Source organism: Beta vulgaris, chromosome 1, assembly GCF_026745355.1.
Source record: "Beta vulgaris subsp. vulgaris cultivar EL10 chromosome 1, EL10.2, whole genome shotgun sequence".
Taxonomy (NCBI): domain Eukaryota; kingdom Viridiplantae; phylum Streptophyta; class Magnoliopsida; order Caryophyllales; family Amaranthaceae; genus Beta; species Beta vulgaris.
The window spans coordinates 16740705-16759421 of record NC_079202.1 but is presented as its reverse complement, the minus strand read 5'-3'; the positions used below and the strand labels follow the sequence as shown (position 1 = coordinate 16759421).

General features: G+C 31.2%; 2 protein-coding genes across 2 annotated transcripts in view; both read right to left on the bottom strand.

Moving 5' to 3' along the window:
• LOC125493729 (uncharacterized) overlaps nt 1-3460 on the bottom strand; it is a 6067-nt gene extending 2607 nt beyond the window's left edge. The window contains exons 1-5 of the mRNA XM_057391240.1: nt 3290-3460; nt 2936-3203; nt 2747-2831; nt 2505-2632; nt 2097-2181 (exon numbers count right to left, since the gene is read on the bottom strand). Coding sequence (XP_057247223.1) covers nt 2097-2181; nt 2505-2632; nt 2747-2831; nt 2936-3203; nt 3290-3460 — 737 coding nt within the window. The remainder of the gene's footprint in view (nt 1-2096; nt 2182-2504; nt 2633-2746; nt 2832-2935; nt 3204-3289) is intronic.
• Nucleotides 3461-5079: 1619 nt separating this feature from the next.
• Nucleotides 5080-5961, bottom strand: LOC104885258 (putative F-box protein At1g67623). Its single transcript, XM_010669957.1, has 3 exons — nt 5840-5961; nt 5592-5754; nt 5080-5499 (listed from the first exon to the last, which is right to left on the bottom strand). Exons 1-3 carry the CDS (start codon nt 5959-5961, stop codon nt 5080-5082), a joined length of 705 nt encoding a protein of 234 aa, XP_010668259.1.
• Nucleotides 5962-18717: the final 12756 nt, after the last annotated feature.

Genomic DNA, 18717 nt, shown 5'->3' with positions numbered 1-18717 from the left:
GGTATAATTTCTTTAACTTTATATGACACAACATAAATTACATTTATATTAATACTATCAATACAACGCTTGCTATGTGATCCATAACATATATTTAATTGGTATAATAAATTAAATAATAATACTTAACCATGTTGGTTACTATTAATGGATAACTATTTTTATTCCACTAATATTAGTTTATTGCTATATGTAAATAATATTTTAAAGCGATGTAATTTGTTGTTAATTTTAAATGTAATAATTATTTATTTGTATTTGATATTATTAGGTGGAACAAAATAAAGTCATATTCATAGTTCACCTACATGGTTAAGTACAATTATATTGACTGCTAACACTAGGGGAAAAAACATAAAGGGCTGCGCAGGAAGGGCTGCGCTTTTCGTAAAAGCGCAGCCCTACTAGTGAAGGGCTGCGCTTATTTAAAAAAGCGCAGCCCTACTAAGCAGAAGGGTTGCGCTTTTTTAAAAAAGCGCAGCCCTTCACTAGTAGGGCTGCGCTTTTTTAAATAAGCGCAGCCCTACTAAGTGAAGGGCTGCGCTTTTTTAAAAAGCGCAGCCCTTCTGCTTAGTAGAGCTGCGCTTTTTAAAAAAAGCGCAGCCCTTCCTGAAAAAATTTAAAATTTCGGAATCGCGGGCTTTGAAATATTGAGCGGGATTCGTCAAATATATTATCCCTCATTCTCTCTCCTCTCTCACGTCCTCATTATTCCTTTCCTCCTTCTCTCTCATCCTCTCTTCTCTCTCATCCTCTCTTCTCTCTCAAAAACTCCCATAAACATTTGCGACAAAAACCTTGAAATGATTTGCGCTAAACATGGCGACGGAGTCCGATTGCCTATTGTGACACCTTTTCGGAAGCGGAACGGGCCAACGAGTCAAACACATCGCTACGCCGTGACGTTTAGGCTTTTTAAGCCATCCGAGTTCGTTTAAGCCTCCAAATACCCATTTTAAGTTTTTCCGAATTTTTTTTTTCCCTTAAATTATGTATTTGGGTTTTGTTTTATATATTTAAACATTATTAGGTTGTAGTTCTTGTATTTTCAGATCTATAATGTTCTTGTATACTTCTCTTTGTTTATATATTTTGATTAATGTTCTTGTATACTTCTCTTTGTTTTGATTAATGTTATGTTCTTGTATACTTCTCTTTGTTTTGATTAATGTTCTTGTATACTTCTCTTTGTTTATTTTGATTAATGTTATTCTTGTATACTTCTCTTTGTTTATTTTGATTAATGTTATTCTTGTATACTTCTCTTTGTTATTTTGATTAATGTTCTTGTATACTTCTCTTTGTATATAATTTCTTGTATTTTCATCTTTGTTTTGATTAATGTTCTTGTATACTTCTTGTATACTTATTGTATACTTCTCTTTGTATATTAGTTTTTGTTCCTTTTTTTCATTTTCGTTTCATTCTTTTTATTGTTTTGGGTTTAGTATTTCGTTTCGTTTCTCTTCTCTTCTGTTTAATTTCAGAAAATGTGAGATTATGAGTAAAAAAATGACAAAAAAAAAAAAAATTTTTTAAATTTTTTTTTTGGTAGGAAGGGTTGCGCTAGTTAGGAAAAAGCGCAGCCCTTCTAGCCCAGAAGGGCTGCGCTTTTTCCTAACTAGCACAGCCCTTCTGGGCTAGAAGGGCTGCGCTTTTTCCTAACTAGCGCAGCCCTTCTAGCTTAAGGGCTGCGCTTTTCTAGCGCAGCCCTACTTAAAAAGTGAAGGGCTGCTACTGAAAGGGCTGCTGTCAAAAAGTGCAGCCCTACATGCCTTTTTTAGCGCAGCCCTTCTTCATTTTTCCACTAGTGTAATGAATGTGTTGTTCTATACAAATAATTAGATGTAGTTACAGAATCTCAAATTATATTATTGTGGTAGATAACATACAATTACATGATATTCTAATACATGGTTGCATGATAAAACAAAGGATTATACTTGTATGAAATATATTTTGTTGTATTTATGAGTGTTAAGTAGGGTAATTGATATATAACATTGATCATCAGTAAAACTTTAATTATATAAATGTTTAATTATATAAATGTGGCTGATATATCATCTATTAAATTGAAAATTAATATAACTTACCTATCTTTAAAAGCAATAATTTCAGATAGTTGTGTGTTAATGAACAATCTTGAAGCATATCGAGAATTTTGAACACGAACACCACCTATTATAAAAAAACAGATAGACAAATTAATATCTATAACACAATAAAAATTTAAATAACTAAAATTGAATCTAATTTATGTTAAAAACATACGAAGCAGTTATGGTAAATATACAATTTAGTAACTTTTTTAAAAATATCCGGAAAAAAAAATTAACTGGTGCATTATATTTTACTTTTTCTTGATTCTTCAATACATATTTAATACATATTTAGTACGAAAATAAAATCTATTACAAATCTAATACGAAAATTAAAAAGCTAATACATATTTAATACAAAAATTCAAATCTAAGCGTGGATTACATAAAAGTAGGAATTACCTTTATACATGATTCGTTTTGCAAACTGTAAGATGACTATAATTGCACCATTAGCTCCCTCAGCATTTATGTAATTTATCATCTCATCAGCATATGTGCCCCATAGAACACATGTTAGGTTGTCATTCCTAATTAGAAATACAAATGAAAAGTTTCATAAGTTGTTATATTAAAGTTTGAATAAAATTTTAAAAATTGTCCCAAAAAAGATAGTCAATAATTAATAATGTATATACACATACTTTGTGTCCATCAGCTCAATAGTCATGCACCTCGATTTAGCGGTATTGGTTAGTTCACCATACGCAGTCACTTGCCCAATTATATCTATATGTTGTTTTTAAAAAAAATTATAACTTAAGGTGTACGTTTCAAAATAAACTAAAAATCATAGAAATAAAGGAAATGATTATAGAACAAAATAAACATACCAATGAGATAAACATCAGAACCTTTTTTGGCCAAAATATCACCAAATGGAACAAATTCAAAACCATATAGTGGGATATCCAAAGGATTGCAGTCTACTATAGACGATCCATAATTCATTGATATGGTGAATTTATGTTGCGTTGTTAGCTCGTATCCAGCATTATCACGTAGCAAAAAATTTGAAATATGTCTAAATCCTCCTTCCTCAATCTTAGGCCAAAAAGCAACAATTAGGTTCCTTCGAATACTGGCATGTATTTTTGTACCCTATGAACACATATAATATAATTGACTATTAGTAAAAGAAACGAATACAAATATCTATATATATAATATAATTAAAGATCACTTACATGTACATCCATCAAAATCATTTCAATGCTACCAGCTTCCAGATTGTTCGTAAAATTTGGCTTCTCATAAACCCGTATTATCCGGACTTCAATAGTGATATATTTTGTTCCCTTAACCAAATCAGAAACATTAAATATTTTTTTAACAGGTGCATCATTTCGGGATGCCATTTGTGTAGGAAAATATTCGAATGAATGAAAGATGGAATAAACGGGTTTTCAAACAAATATGAATTAAGATTAGGAGTAAGAGCTCAGTGTGTATTTATATAAAGTGAAGTAAATGGTATTTACGAATTAGTATTCACGTTAGTAAGATATCTATCCTATTTTAACATCGAGTAATCTATATAATCATGAAATACAATTATTAGGAAAATTTGTATTATTATATACTTTTTTAAAAAAAAAGAATAGTATCATGATTCCCTCTGAATTAACGTTGAGATCTAAATATTATCTATATATAATCGTATAGTGATTGTAGGAATTGTTTACCTAAAATTTGAATATATCATAATCAATTACAATCTTAATCACCAATTATAAGACTGCTTACAATAAGTTATTACCTTCATTTAAATCATTAAATCACTCAAAATCATATCATAAACTACATCGATTAACAATATTTCTAGCCTATTTTAACTTCGAGTTACCCATATATTCCTGAAATACAACTATTACGCATAATTGTATCATTATTATTACTTTATTTTTTAACAAATAATACTATGATGATTCCTTCTGAATTAACTAAAAATCAACAAAAGAAGATTTGAATATATTCGTACAGTGATTTTAGAAATCACTTACCTAAAATATGAATATCTCATAATCATTGACAATCTTAATAACCGATTTCCTAATCAAATTTTTTTTTTTTTTGTAAAAATATGATAATCTTAATCACCGATTTCTTAATTGCTTATAATGAGTTGTTACATTCATTTAAATCATTAAATCACTCAATAATAAACTGCCCTAATTAATAACATATCTAGCCTAATTTAACTTCGAGTAACACATATCTTCCTTAAATATAAATATCAATAAAAAAATAATAGTACCATGATTCCTTCTGAATTAATGTATTCATTCAAAAAATATAGGACATTTATTCGCAAATCTATGCGTATATTCCTAACATCAGATAATCAACTAATCAATTACTAATATATTTAGTATAATTGTACTTTGAATAAACCATATATTCATAAAATTCAATTATTACGAAAAATGGTATCATTAGTGACATAAGTATAGCTCTTGTAAAATCATTGCCCACAAATCGTAATTTTCTTTTTGTATAGATAAAAAAAATAATTTAAGACATATAATGCACAACCTTTACCTAAATTGGCGTAACAATAATATTTGACTACATTACTTACAAATTAATTATTCACTCCATATATAGGTAAGTATATATTTGAATCGTATATTTTCCAACTACTTAAATTAACGTTATTTAGACTTAAACAATTATAAGTGTGCCTTAATAAACAACAAAATCTGAAATTTAAATCAACCATTTATAAGTTTTGATTATTAGTGTTTAATCTAAATATATATAGATTGCTTTGATAAGTGGTCAAACTGAATATAAGTTTATCATAACTTAACAAAAATGATTATCATTTACTATGGAAAATATATAAGATTAATAAAAACTTATCTTATTGATATTAAAACTCTTATTATGAAAAGAACTTTAATACAATTGAAAATTAAACTACAAATGTATATAAAGCAAAAACTTAAAATAACTATTTCATATCTAAGAAAATCTAGTGAAGCAAGCGTAGAAAAAAGGCTGCTTCGCGATTACATAAGTATGCATCACATAAATTTTTGAGATCATCAGGACGCCATGCGAAGTAATCCCATTTGTCCACAATGTTGTCATATGCATGAAGGTGCCCTTGATCACACTTTACCAATTCATCTGACTCACAAACAATGTTATTGTTTAACCAAAGGGACACCATCATATCTCGTAAAGTTCCTCTTAATTGAACCACTTCATCTATTGGATGCTGGTGAAAAACACTTAGTAATAACGATACACCCCTCTTTTTGCGTTCTTCATCTACATTGCATATAAGCAAAAGTCCCAATAAATATGTGGCGAACACATTGCCCTTTGCATGTGCCAAGTCGATGGTTTTCAACCCTTCATCTAACAACACATATGTAAAATACTGTACCTATAGAAAAATAGTTAGTTATCTTCATAATATAAAAAAAAAATATATATACATGCGTTAAAATTTCGTTAATCAATAGTAAACAACTTTACCATGCCATAACGCAAGAGTGCTTCTGGGTTCTTGTATTGCAAGCATAAATCAAAGAACTTTGATTTATTTTCATCATTACGCAACGAATGCATGTACAGATGTTCGAAAGAAATCTTCTTATATATCTTCTCATCGTGTGACATTTTATTAATAGCCTTGCAACTGAAAACAAATTAAATTTCATAAGATGATAATTTGTAAATTTAAATCCCGTATAAACAAAAGAAATCTTAAATATAAAACTTACGTTAATCTGCATGCAAATAAATCAGGAGCACTTGCAGCACCAACGCGTGAAAGAATTTCAATAATAATTTCAGTAGGAAGGGAATGAACAATGTTAGTCTTCTTTGCATTTGGGAATTCCATGTTTGAGAGTGTGAGAATGAAAAAAATCGAAATTTTAATTTGGAGGATGTATTTTGGTTGAATGAATTGTATATCTATATATATATAACATTCATAAAAAAGGCATGCTTGAAGAAAATGAAAAGATGTGTCTTTTGGCAATAATATTTGAGACAATGGAAAGTCACAAATTAAAATCAAATCATAGCAACATTTCGTAACTGCCAAATATCTATATATATCCCAAGTAATGATATTTTAATATAGGAATTAGTAGGAAATTCATTTTAAAAAAAGCCGGCCGTTTATATCTATACTAATATATTAAAAGGCGTTCCTAAGAACATATATGTGCCACGTGTCACCATCCCTCATTGTGTCATGTGTCACCATCCCTCATTCAATATTTTATCCATGTCTTTCTCATATAGTAAAAATAAAAAATTGTTGACGTGAAGATTCGAACCCACAACCTCAAGTATGAAATAAAGAGATCCAACCATTACTCCACCATACCATTATTATTTTTTCAATCAAAATTAATAATGATATATGAATGGAAAACTTTTAAAATCTATATAATGAATGAGATAACTTTTTCAAATGGAAATGAGATGACTTATTTAACTACTACTCCCTCCGTCCCAAAATATAGTTCCCATTTCCATTTTGCGTGTCCCAAAATATAGTTCCCATTTCCATATTTAGTTCGACATTTTTTCGTAATTTGTCTAGAAAAACCGTGTCCCATCATTTATTTTCTTCTTGAAATTTGTTTTTTCCTTTGTTTATTCAACCAAAATGTTACAATTAATGCTTTTTCTACCAATTATTCTCCACTCTCTCTCTTAAAATCATCTTTTCCCATAGAACATTTATTGAAATAAATGAAAAATCATTACTATCCCTACTAGATTCTACTTGCATAAATTATCGTGAAAAAAGGGAAATGGGAACTATATTTTGGGACGGAGGGAGTACTAAATTGTAGCATAGAGAAAACCCGGAGCATCGCCCGGGCCCATATACTAGTTTTTTGTAAAAAAAACGTGACTAATGATTGTATATAGTTATTTGAAATTTACTTAAATATACAGCCATTAATGTAATAATTCACTTTATTAATTTTAGCATTGGTAAGATATCAATTCTCTAACCGGCATATATAAATCTGTATATATATTATATATATTTACATTTTTATAAATGGTTGTGTCTTTTGGCAATAATATTTGACAAAATGGAAAGTCACTACTTATTGGCAACACCTACCAACATTTCGTAACTATCAAATTTAAAACTACCCCAATTAGTGCACTATTTAATTTAGGAAAATTTTTCTAAATTTAATTAAAAAATTGGCGCCAGTTACTATATTTTTTTTTATTAAAAACGTGAATAATAATTGTATATGGTTGTTTTATATATACGTCCAATATTAATTATTGCACTACATAACAAATTATTTTAAGTGTTTGGTAATAAATCAATTTAATAACCGGAATATATAAATACGATTATATATGATATATATATATATATTATAATATATATATATATATATATATAACGCTTTATTGGTATTAAATTTTCATTCTATTATGATTTAAGACATAAACGAAGTGGTGGAATTACATAATTAATAACGCATAACAAAAAGTAGTAAACTTACATTATAATTGAAACACTTTGTAACTAAGAAAATTTAAATAACAAATAAAATACATAAAAATTATATTTTGTGATCAATTTGTTGCAAGTAAATTGATAAGCACACTCTTCCGCCCAGTAAACGTGTGTAACATCCACAACTTCATGAACTTTAGATTTAAAACATAGCAATGTCGCTTCAAGTACGAAAACATATGCATCTCCAATGTGAGAGAACAGTTTGGTCCGTAGGTTGTCCATGTATTTAACCTACAAAAACAATCATTAGCGATAAAGCGAAATTTATATTACAAAGTTGTAGTTGTATCCTAGAAGTTTATAATATTAACATACATACCTCTTCAGTTCGTTTTGGTAGATCAAGAGTGGACATTTGTAATTAAAAGTTTGCTTGTGAGATAGTCCAACACTTAATGCCCCTTATATCCTTAATTTTGAATGTATGAATAGGGAATTCGAACTATTTACTTTATTAATATCATTTATTCTCCCAACAACCCTACACTTGCATCCCTACAATGAAACAATGAATTTAATTTACATATCTATATAAATATAAACGAACAAATATAAGATATAAAAAAGTAAATATCAGATAGGACATACTCCGTTGTATTTGTGAAACTCAGAAATGGATAAACGCATTGAATTTGAGATGCATAGTAATCTATTGAGCGGAAGAGAAGTCTTATTTATCCATATTGTCTTGTGTCGGACAAATTGATCGTTACGAAACCTAATTAACCCAATCAAAACATGTATTTAAGCGAACACATTAAGTTTCACATGATTGAAAAAATGATCAAATCGCATGTAAGTATACATAGTAGCTTACCATTGTTTTAGTTTGCTTGCAATCTTTGTCCTAGGATTGATCATGATTTGTGTGTTTTCAACAGATTGCAAATAAATGCCTATGAAATGTAGTAAAAAGACAAAAGTAATTTAAATACAGAATGTAAACATATGTTACCTAAATAATACAATTTTATGCTTACCGTCGTCATTTTTCAAAACCAATCCTCTTGCTAAAACAACCATAGCGTCTTGTAATAGGTCAGAACTTAATTGTTCTAAATGGTCAAAAAAATTGTCGACAACGCATAATTTCATAGCAGTATAACTGATATAAGTAGAAAGAACGAATCAATATATTAATTATGGCAAAAAAAACAAAAATAAATACAATTACATGTAATATAAATCACATAATTATAAAACTACCTCTTGTCAATTAGTATGATATATTGTTTTTTGCTTTGTCTATTAAATTTTGATTGAACACGTCCCATATAGATGAGCACTCCAACAACACCTAACATGTCATTTTTTAAGAATTACACATTTACGAAGATTGACTTTTTTCACATTCATATAAATTTATGATACAACTAATTCTAAACATGGACAAAAATAAAGAAAAAATCAAATAGAACAAAGAGGCGAAAATTGATAGTTCTAAATTGTTGTGACATCGAATATAACTTTATATGGATAACAACATAAATTACATGAATGTAACCAAAAATATTAAAAATCATTTATAACATTAGATAGTATCTATATATCTAATATATATATATATATATATATATATATAACATGTATATATATATATATATATATATATTTGTAAAAATTTAAAAAAAGAATTATCATAATTCAGATATAAGATATAGATTTCTTATTTACATAGCATGCGTTGAACGATTTTTTTTTTTTTTGAGCTATACTGTGATTAAAAATCGAAAAAGGATTTATTTAAGCAAGAATGTTTTAACAGAATGTAAAAAATTAAGGTTTAAAAAAAATCGTGTGAAAAAAAAATAAAATGCAGTATATATATATATACCTATTTCCTTATTTTGAACGTGAACTTGCCTCATCAAAGAATTTAGCAATGTGAATTCATTTTTTCGCACCTTATTGACATGAGGATCCATTTCACAAAAGAGAATAAAACAACTTTTTTGTATGTTCAATATATATAAGACAAACAATACTGCATATAAAAGTATGTGTCGCTTGAAATCACTTAATTTCGGAATCAATCAAAAAAAATTCACTGGAATATTTCGTTTCTAAACTGGTAACGAATCAATATATTAAAAGGTAAATCAAATCAAAATCTTTAACACACATAAGAGTATCCCACGGTGATATGTACATTCTTAGATCGAAATATACAAATAATTATGTTAGATTTAAATTGTAGTCACGTTTTTTTTATATATCCGAAAAAAAAAAAATTATGCATTATATTTTACTTCTTCTTGATTGAACTTAATTCATGACCATGATAACTAAAGAGATATACATAATACATATTTAAAATTAATTACTATGAAATTCCACTTAAGCAATTTAGTCATGTACTGCAAGACTTTTTCTTTAATAAACAAAATTCATGACCATGAAAAATAAATAGAGATATGGAATACATATTTAATACGGAAATGCAAAACAATACATGAGAAAGAAAACTTGAATACTTCATTCTTCAAGACATGATTTCATCTTTTCATCCCCATTGGTACACACGTTTAAGTACATTAATCATTTATTAGGGAATCCAAATACTGAACTCTTTCCTTTGCTTCTATTGTTGCAAGTTCAATCTTATTACGAAAGGAGATAATCATACCAACATAACCCATGGTTTCCATTTCTTCCTCTTCTTCTAATTTCTCTAGTGCTTTTAGAGATTTCGCAATCTCCTCATCAATGGCAGACCATGCTTCAAAAAATTCATACATAGACTCATTAATATCATTGACATGTTTTGCAATTTTAGGATCCATTTCATGAAATAAGTTGTTTTTTCAGAAATTAGAAGGATACTTAGCTTGGAAATTTTAAAAACGATTTGGAAGCAAGAGGGGTTATGATAACCGGATTCTTTACATTCTTTTTTATAGGCAAAAAAATTATCAATTAATGTATTGCATGCATTAGGTGGTAGATAAAATTTAATGGCTTGCATGCATTGGTCGGTATTTAAAAGCTTGAATTTATTGCATGTATTAATCACAACCGTGATTATAATAGCAAACACTTTTTATTTATAATAAGATTGACAAATAAATAGTACAACTCTAATTGCACTTATTTCGTAATTCAATTAAGAAAATTAACATACTACATTAATATAAAAGAGTATGTAAGACAACTTGCTAATCATTCCTTGCAATATAATACAATAAAGTTTTATTTCTACTTAATTGAAGAAGATTTCCGTCGACCAAAGTCAATTCTTCGAAACACACATGGCACACTTTATGAATCCTTGGAGGTAAAGTGTGTAGGTAGTACAACATCATGTTATCACAATCCAAGTAGACCCTAAACCGAGGTTTTGATGAAGATACGTCTTCAATAGTATCCCATATAGGCGAATCATAACATATATCATGCGTGAATTCAGTTGATACTTTATGACTCAAAAGACGACCCGAACGAAATAGTGTTAACACCATTGCATCAACATCAAAGAAATTAGAATGTGCCAATTTCGGATGCCATGTATCTTCAATTGAGGCGCATTGTGCTTCACATGGGACTTCTTGAATTACATCTTCAATTACGGACATATCACGTGTAGTATTAGATTGGTTTTGATTTAGTCTTTTTTTTGAAACTAATCTCATAAAAGCGCATGAATAAGAATCGAACAAATTGTTTTATGGTGTGCCATGACCATCCTAAAAACGTCATTTGGAGTGTCCTCTAATTTTAAAAAATACGGTAGTTTGGGTTGTGGTGTGGTGAGACAAAGCCAAAGAACCATTGATATTTATACTACCTATGGCCGAGTATAATTACCAATTTATTGTTTTTTTTTATTTGTAATTATAGTAATGTAAAATTGTTTCCTTAATATTAGCATGGTTGGTTGGTTTATTATCAATTACAACCATGATTGATTCCTAATTGATTCGATAATTTATTGTTTCCATAATATTGTTATTGATATTCAGATTTCCTTGATTGATTCCATAATTTATGCGAAAATCTCTCAATTAATATCGTGATTGATATTCTTTTTTTTTTCTAATTTTCACGTGCAACTTGGTCGACATAGATTACGTTATTCCAATAAACGTTTCCTTAATTATGTAGATTACGTATCAATTAAAATCCTTAATTGACGTCAATTACATATGATTTGATTCGAGTGACACGTGGACACCCTCATTGAGCTTCGAGGAATACTGATCAAAGGAGCATGCCACGTCATGCCACGTGGGATTGAAATCGCTAACTGAACGACACGTGGCCTCAAGGATTTTACTTTAGATATATATATATATATATATATATAGATAGATAGATATAGATTCGTACTATATTAATAATCTCTTTGTCTAGTTTTATGATGCATAAGTAATTACTAATTAATAGCAATCGATTCCTAAAATTTAGTTGATTTACATTCCATAAGAGAGAACTTTCTTAAATAGCTTTCCAATTATATGCCTAAAAAAATAATGCATAACAGAAATATTTAAATACAAATACACGTGACAAAAAATTGTAAAAGATATCATAAAGGATTAACACATCAGCAATTCAATTTGCTCTTGCCACATAAGCAAATCCTTATTCCTTTATAGTATTATATAAAATAGATATAGATTCGTACTATATTGATAATTGTTGAGAAACAGTGGAATGAACAATTCCACTGTTTACATATGTGTGAAGTCCATATTTCCTGCGTGCATTTAATGCATGTCAGGTAATTTTCTTCCGTGTTGAAAACTTTACAATTGTGCACAGTAGAAACTTTGCTTATAAATACATCGATGTAAGAAATCAGTTTACACATCAATGCAATACAATACTCTCTATTTCTCACAACACGTTATCAGCACGAGTGTTCTACCGGAAATTTTTTTTAAGGTATCTTTAAAATTTTTACATCCATTTTGTTTTTAAGTTTAAATTTTTTTTCTCCAAGCCCAACCCTTTTACTACCCGAACATGGACCAACAAAGTAACGGGATTAACATTGTTTTACACAATGTCTCTGTCTCGGGTATTTTTTTTGGATAGAGCGAAACAATGTGCCATTCACTACCAACCCAGCGAGGGGAACTGTAATACAGCCCCGACCCAGTAACCGTAACAACGGTACAAATACTATACCAGAGAAAACCCACAAACCCCTGTTCCCAACACCAATAATAACCCTCCTATACAACCAGCTGAAAATCAACCTCCGCCCAGTAATAAAAGAGATAGAGATGAACAGGAAGAAACTAGTAGTAAACGTCATCATACTACTAACGCAGAAAACAAATAATTTTAACGCCACCTTCATGGAGGGCAAGGACATTTTATTTACGTTATTTTATTTTATCTGCTCTTAAACCGCCTATATGGACAGGTTAATTTTTTTATTGCCACCTATATGGACGGCCTAGTGAAGTGATAGCATTATTATGTCTTATATGTGCAATAATGTCGTATGTATGCAGGGAACAAGCATTCAGAACATTATTATATATTATTGTCTCTAATCTTCTACTTTTTTGCATTTATAGTTACATATATTATATTACCAATTTACTAGCATGCTCTAATATATATTTGTCAATATTAGAATTTTATTGCGTTGTATATTTTTTAACTGTATATGAACTGCACAGTTAGGGATAACCCTCTATAAAAGCGGATTACCATCCCCATTTTCACCACATATCCCTTATCTTCTTCCGATTTTTTTTCTCTAAACCCACAAATTTTTTTTCCTTCTTCCTCAACCTTCCGGCCACCATGTTTAACGCCGACGACAACCGTCCTCCACCCTCATCTTCCTCTTTTGAAGAGGATTTTAGGAAAATAAAACTCTACTTATTTCTTATAGCCGGTTTCTTTTTCCTCCTCATGGCATTAATGATATATCTCCTAATACATAAATAGGAGACAAAAAAAAAATTTCCCCCGGAAGAATGGCGAAAAATGCACATGAATATCAATTTTTTTTGTCTTTAAGTGCATTTTAGGAAGTTTTTTTTGTTTATTCACTTGTTGTATTTTGTTTCTATTTTTGGTATTTTCTTGTTTTTTTTGCTTAGCTTCATTATTGTTGACGCTATTTTAGTTTTTTTTTGTTTGTATTATTTATCTATAATAATAATGATATAAATCAGGGGGAGATAATATATATATGTGATTTATCATCATTACTAATTTCAAATATTTACCTATTTGTAGTCAAAAGAATGGGAGATCTAGTGAAAAGACAATTTAACATACTAGATCTATCTGGGCAAAAGTTTTTAGAATGGACGGTGGACGCCCAAATGAATTTAAAGGCCCAAGGACTGGAACATACAATTAAAGATGTGACAACCCAACAAGGGGATGCAACTACAACACCGCATCAGTTAAAATTGCGACTGTACAAGAAAAGGCAAAAGCCTTAGTCCTCCTAAGACATCATTTACATGAAAGTTTAAAAAGTGAATATCTACTTGTGGATGATCCAAAAGAACTATGGGATAGCCTAAATGAAAGATATGGGCATCACAAAAATGTGCTTCTCCCAAAGGCACATTATGACTGGACCAATCTGAGGTTCCAGGATTTTAAAACGGTCAGTGATTACAATTCAACATTGTTTAGAATTGTATCATTGTTAAGATATTGTGATCATCCCATCACAGAAGAGCAAATGATAAACAAAACGCTCTCCACTTTCCACGCCTCTAATATCATATTGGCAGAACAATACAGGTTCAGAGCTTTCAAAAAGTACTCTGAGCTAATCTCAGTACTACTTGTGGCTGAACAAAATAATGATCTTTTGCTGAAAAATCATAATCTTAGACCTACGGGGTCTTCAGCCACTCATGAGATAAATGAATAGAAAGCTCTAATCCACCAGAAGCAAATGCTATACATAGTGGTGGACGCGGTAATTACAACGGTCGTGGGAGAGGACGTGGTAATTACCGTGGCCGAGGGTGGACGTGGAAGAGGCCGATTTTCCCCAAGAATAATAATTTTAAACATTCTGATAAAAATTGGGGACAATCATCTGGAAATCAGAGGCAGACGTCCTATAAAGGAAATGATACTTGCCATAGATGTGGCATGACTGGGCACTGGGGCCGCACATGTCGTACTGCCAAACATTTGGTAGATCTATATCAAGCTTCAATAAAAAACAAAGGAAAAAATGCTGAAGCAAACTTTGTTAATGAAGCCACTACATCCATGCCCAGCCTTGATGTTTCAGATTTTTTTATGGATGATGCTGAAGTTGAAAATAAGTTTGTTTAGATCACAATCGATTAATGTGCTTAGTTTATTTAAACTGCTTCAATATCCACTTTCATGTATTTGTTTCCTTTATTATTAATAAAAATACTATTTTTCTTATACTAATCATCGTATTTATTATTTATGAAGATATGAATTCATCAGAAGTTGGAACAAAGAACAATGTCTCCTGGACAGTGGGACAACACACACCATATTGAAAAATAAAGAGTATTTTTCAAAACTTACAATATTCCAAGCAAATGTTAGTACAATTTCTGGGACAGCCAAGCTAATTGAAGGCTCTGGAAAAGCTGCATTATATTTCCAAATGGGACAAAATTGATAATTAATGACGCATTATATTCGAGTAAATCTCGAAGGAACCTCATAAGTTTCAAAGATGTACGTCAGAATGGTTACCATTTGGAAACAATGACGGTGAACAAAGAGGAATTCATATGCCTAACGGCAGAGAAAACGGCAAGAAATACATCTATGAAAAATTGCCAGCAATTTCCTCGGGAATATCGCATAGATATACGTCCGATTGAAATTAATATGATATCTAACCAGAAGTTAGATAATAGAAAATCATTTACTCTATGGCATGACCGATTAGGCCATCCCGGCACAGGAATGATGCATAGAATCATTGAAAACTCAAATGGACACTCTATAAAGAATGTCAAAATTCCTCGGTCAAATGAATTAACATGCTCTGCATGCTCACTTGGCAAATTGATAATCAGACCATCTATAAATAAGATTGCCACTGAATCTCCAATGTTTTTAGAAAGAATTCAAGGAGATATTTGTGGGCCTATTCATCCTGCATGTGGACCATTTCGTTATTTCATGGTATTAATTGATGCCTCTACTCGATGGTCACATGTGAGCCTTCTGTCAAGCAGAAATGTTGCATTTGCAAAACTTTTGGCTCAAATAATTCGATTAAGAACTCAATTCCCAGATCATACAATAAAGAAAATAAGATTAGACAATGCTGGGGAATTTACATCCCAAACATTTAATGACTATTGCATGTCTATTGGGATTATTGTTGAGCACCCTGTACCTCATGTACATACACAAAATGGTCTTGCTGAATCATTAATCAAAAGACTACAATTAATTGCAAGACCATTAATAATGAGGTCAAAATTGCCATCTACTACTTGGGGTCATGCTATATTACATGCACACATTGATAAGATTAAGGCCGACGCCTATCACAAATTCTCACCATTACAATTAGTATCTGGTCGAGAACCGAATATCTCACATTTGAGAATTTTTGGGTGCGCTGATACCTATTGCTCCGCCCCAACGTACTAAAATGGGTCCACAAAGAAGGATGGGAATATATGTTGGATTTGAATCTCCATCAATTATCAAATATTTAGAGCCAACAACTGGTGATCTATTTACGGCTCGATTTGCCGACTGTCATTTTAATGAGTACTATCCCATCCTTAGGGGGAGAGAAAGTGGACCCACAAAATATAAAATCGGAAATTACATGGAACGCATCGCAAATGTCGTTTCTGGACCCGAGAACAAATTCATGTGAACAAGAAGTCAAGAAAATTGTTCATCTGCAAAGTATTGCAAACCAATTGCCAGATGCATTCACAGATTCTAAGAAAGTCAAAGTCACATGTACCTGCTGCGAATGCTCCGGAACGGATTGAAATTCCTAATGACAATAAGGCAATTGAAAATGAGTCAATAGCACGTCGAAAACGTGGCAGACCACCCGGTTCTAAAGATTTAAAACCGAGAAAAATGAAAAGGCAAGGGGAGACAACGAACGAAATTAATATAAATCTCCCAACAGAGCATGATGAAAACAAAAATGAAGAGAAACGTGTTCCAGAAGAAAAGGAACATGAAAGCGTAGACAACAATGAAACTTCAATTAATTATGTTTCTACAAAGAGACAATGGAATCGAAAAGATGTTGTCTTGAATGAAATTTTTGCTTACTCGATAGCGGTTGAAATGACATACGATGAAAATGATGTAGAGCCAAATACAGTTGATGAATGTCGCCGTAGAAAAGATTGGCCAAAATGGAAAGAGGCAATTCAAGCAGAATTGAGATCACTTGAAAAACGTGAAGTATTCGGTCAAATAACCCAAATACCAAAAGGTGTAAAACCAGTTGGGTACAAATGGGTATTCGTGAGAAAACGAAATGAGAAAAATGAGGTTACTAGATATAAGGCAAGATTAGTAGCCCAAGGCTTTCGCAAATGCCAGGGATTGATTATGATGAGACATATTCTCCAGTAGTCGATGCAACTACACTAAGATTTCTGGTAAGTTTATCAGTTTCGAAAGGATTGCAAATGAGATTGATGGATGTAGTGACCGCATATTTGTATGGCTCACTTGACACAGATATTTATATGAAAGTTCCTGAAGGACTAAAACTACCAGAAAATTGCATGCCCAAAGAGATGTTCTCAATAAAATTGAGAAAATCACTCTATGGGTTAAAACAATCTGGAAGAATGTGGTATAATCGTCTTAGTGAATACCTATTGAAAGAAGGATTCAAAAATAATCAAATCAGTCCCTGTGTTTTCATTAAGCGATCTAAATCAGGATTCGCGATCATTGCTGTATATGTCGATGATTTGAACATTATCGGAACTCCTAGAGAACTTGAAGCACTGCAAAATACTTGATGAAAGAATTTGAGATGAAAGATCTCGGGAAGACAAAATTTTGCCTTGGCCTGCAAATGGAACATCTAAGAAATGGGATTTTTGTCCATCAATCAAACTATACAGAAAAAATCCTGAAACGTTTTTTCATGGACAAAGCCCACCCAATAAGTTCTCCAATGGTAGTGCGTTCCCTGAATGAGAAAGATGATCCATTCAGACCACGAGAAGAAAACGAGGAGATTCTTGGTCCTGAAGTACCATATCTAAGTGCAATTGGTGCTTTAATGTACTTGGCTAACAATACTCGACCTGACATAGCTTTTTCAGTAAACTTGTTAGCTAGATACAGCAATGCACCAACCAAGAGACATTGGAATGGAGTCAGACACTTATTACGTTATCTTCGAGGAACACAAGATCTCGGATTATTCTATCAGTCAAGACCAATGCGTCACTCATTGGATATGCAGATGCTGGCTACCTTCAGACCCACAAAGGCTAAGTCTCAATCCGGATATGTATTCACTTATGGAGGTACTGCAATATCTTGGAAATCACAAGCAGACTTTGACGGCCACATCATCAAATCATGCGAATTAATTGCTCTTTATGAAGCTGGAAGGGAATGTGTATGGCTAAGGTCAATGATCAAGAATATCCAAGAAGAATGCGGGATGGAAACAATAACAACAAATCCAACTATCATCTACGAAGACAATACTGCATGCATCACCCAAGTAAGCGAAGGGTACATCAAAGGAGACAGAACTAAACATTTATCACCAAAGCTCTTCTTCACTCATGACCTCCAAAAGGAAGGGACGATCAACATCGACAAATCCAATCATGTGAGAATCTTGCAGATTTATTCACCAAATCCCTTCCGGCGAAGAAATTTGAAGAATTAGTCCGAAAAATTGGAATGCGTCATCTTCATGATATATGCTAGATTCAGGGGGAGTATTATATGCGCTGCACTCTTTTTCCCTTCGATCAGGTTTTTATCCCACTGGGTTTTTCCTGACAAGGTTTTTAATGAGGCAGTTGATTTTAAGCATATAAGGATACATAATAGTTGTACTCTTTCCCTAGTTATGGTTTTTCCCACGGGATTTTTCCTAACAAAGATTCTTAATGAGACAACGTCTATTATGACTTA

What these genes read in the sequence shown, in the direction of transcription:
- LOC104885258 (XM_010669957.1), bottom strand. Translation starts at nt 5,961, where the DNA reads ATGGAATTCCCAAATGCAAAGAAGACTAACATTGTTCATTCCCTTCCT. An exon ending in TTATTTGCATGCAGATTAAC is followed by an intron (nt 5,755 to 5,839) that starts GTAAGTTTTATA and finishes ATTTGTTTTCAG; the next exon opens with TTGCAAGGCTATTAATAAAA. An exon ending in CACTCTTGCGTTATGGCATG is followed by an intron (nt 5,500 to 5,591) that starts GTAAAGTTGTTT and finishes ATTTTTCTATAG; the next exon opens with GTACAGTATTTTACATATGT.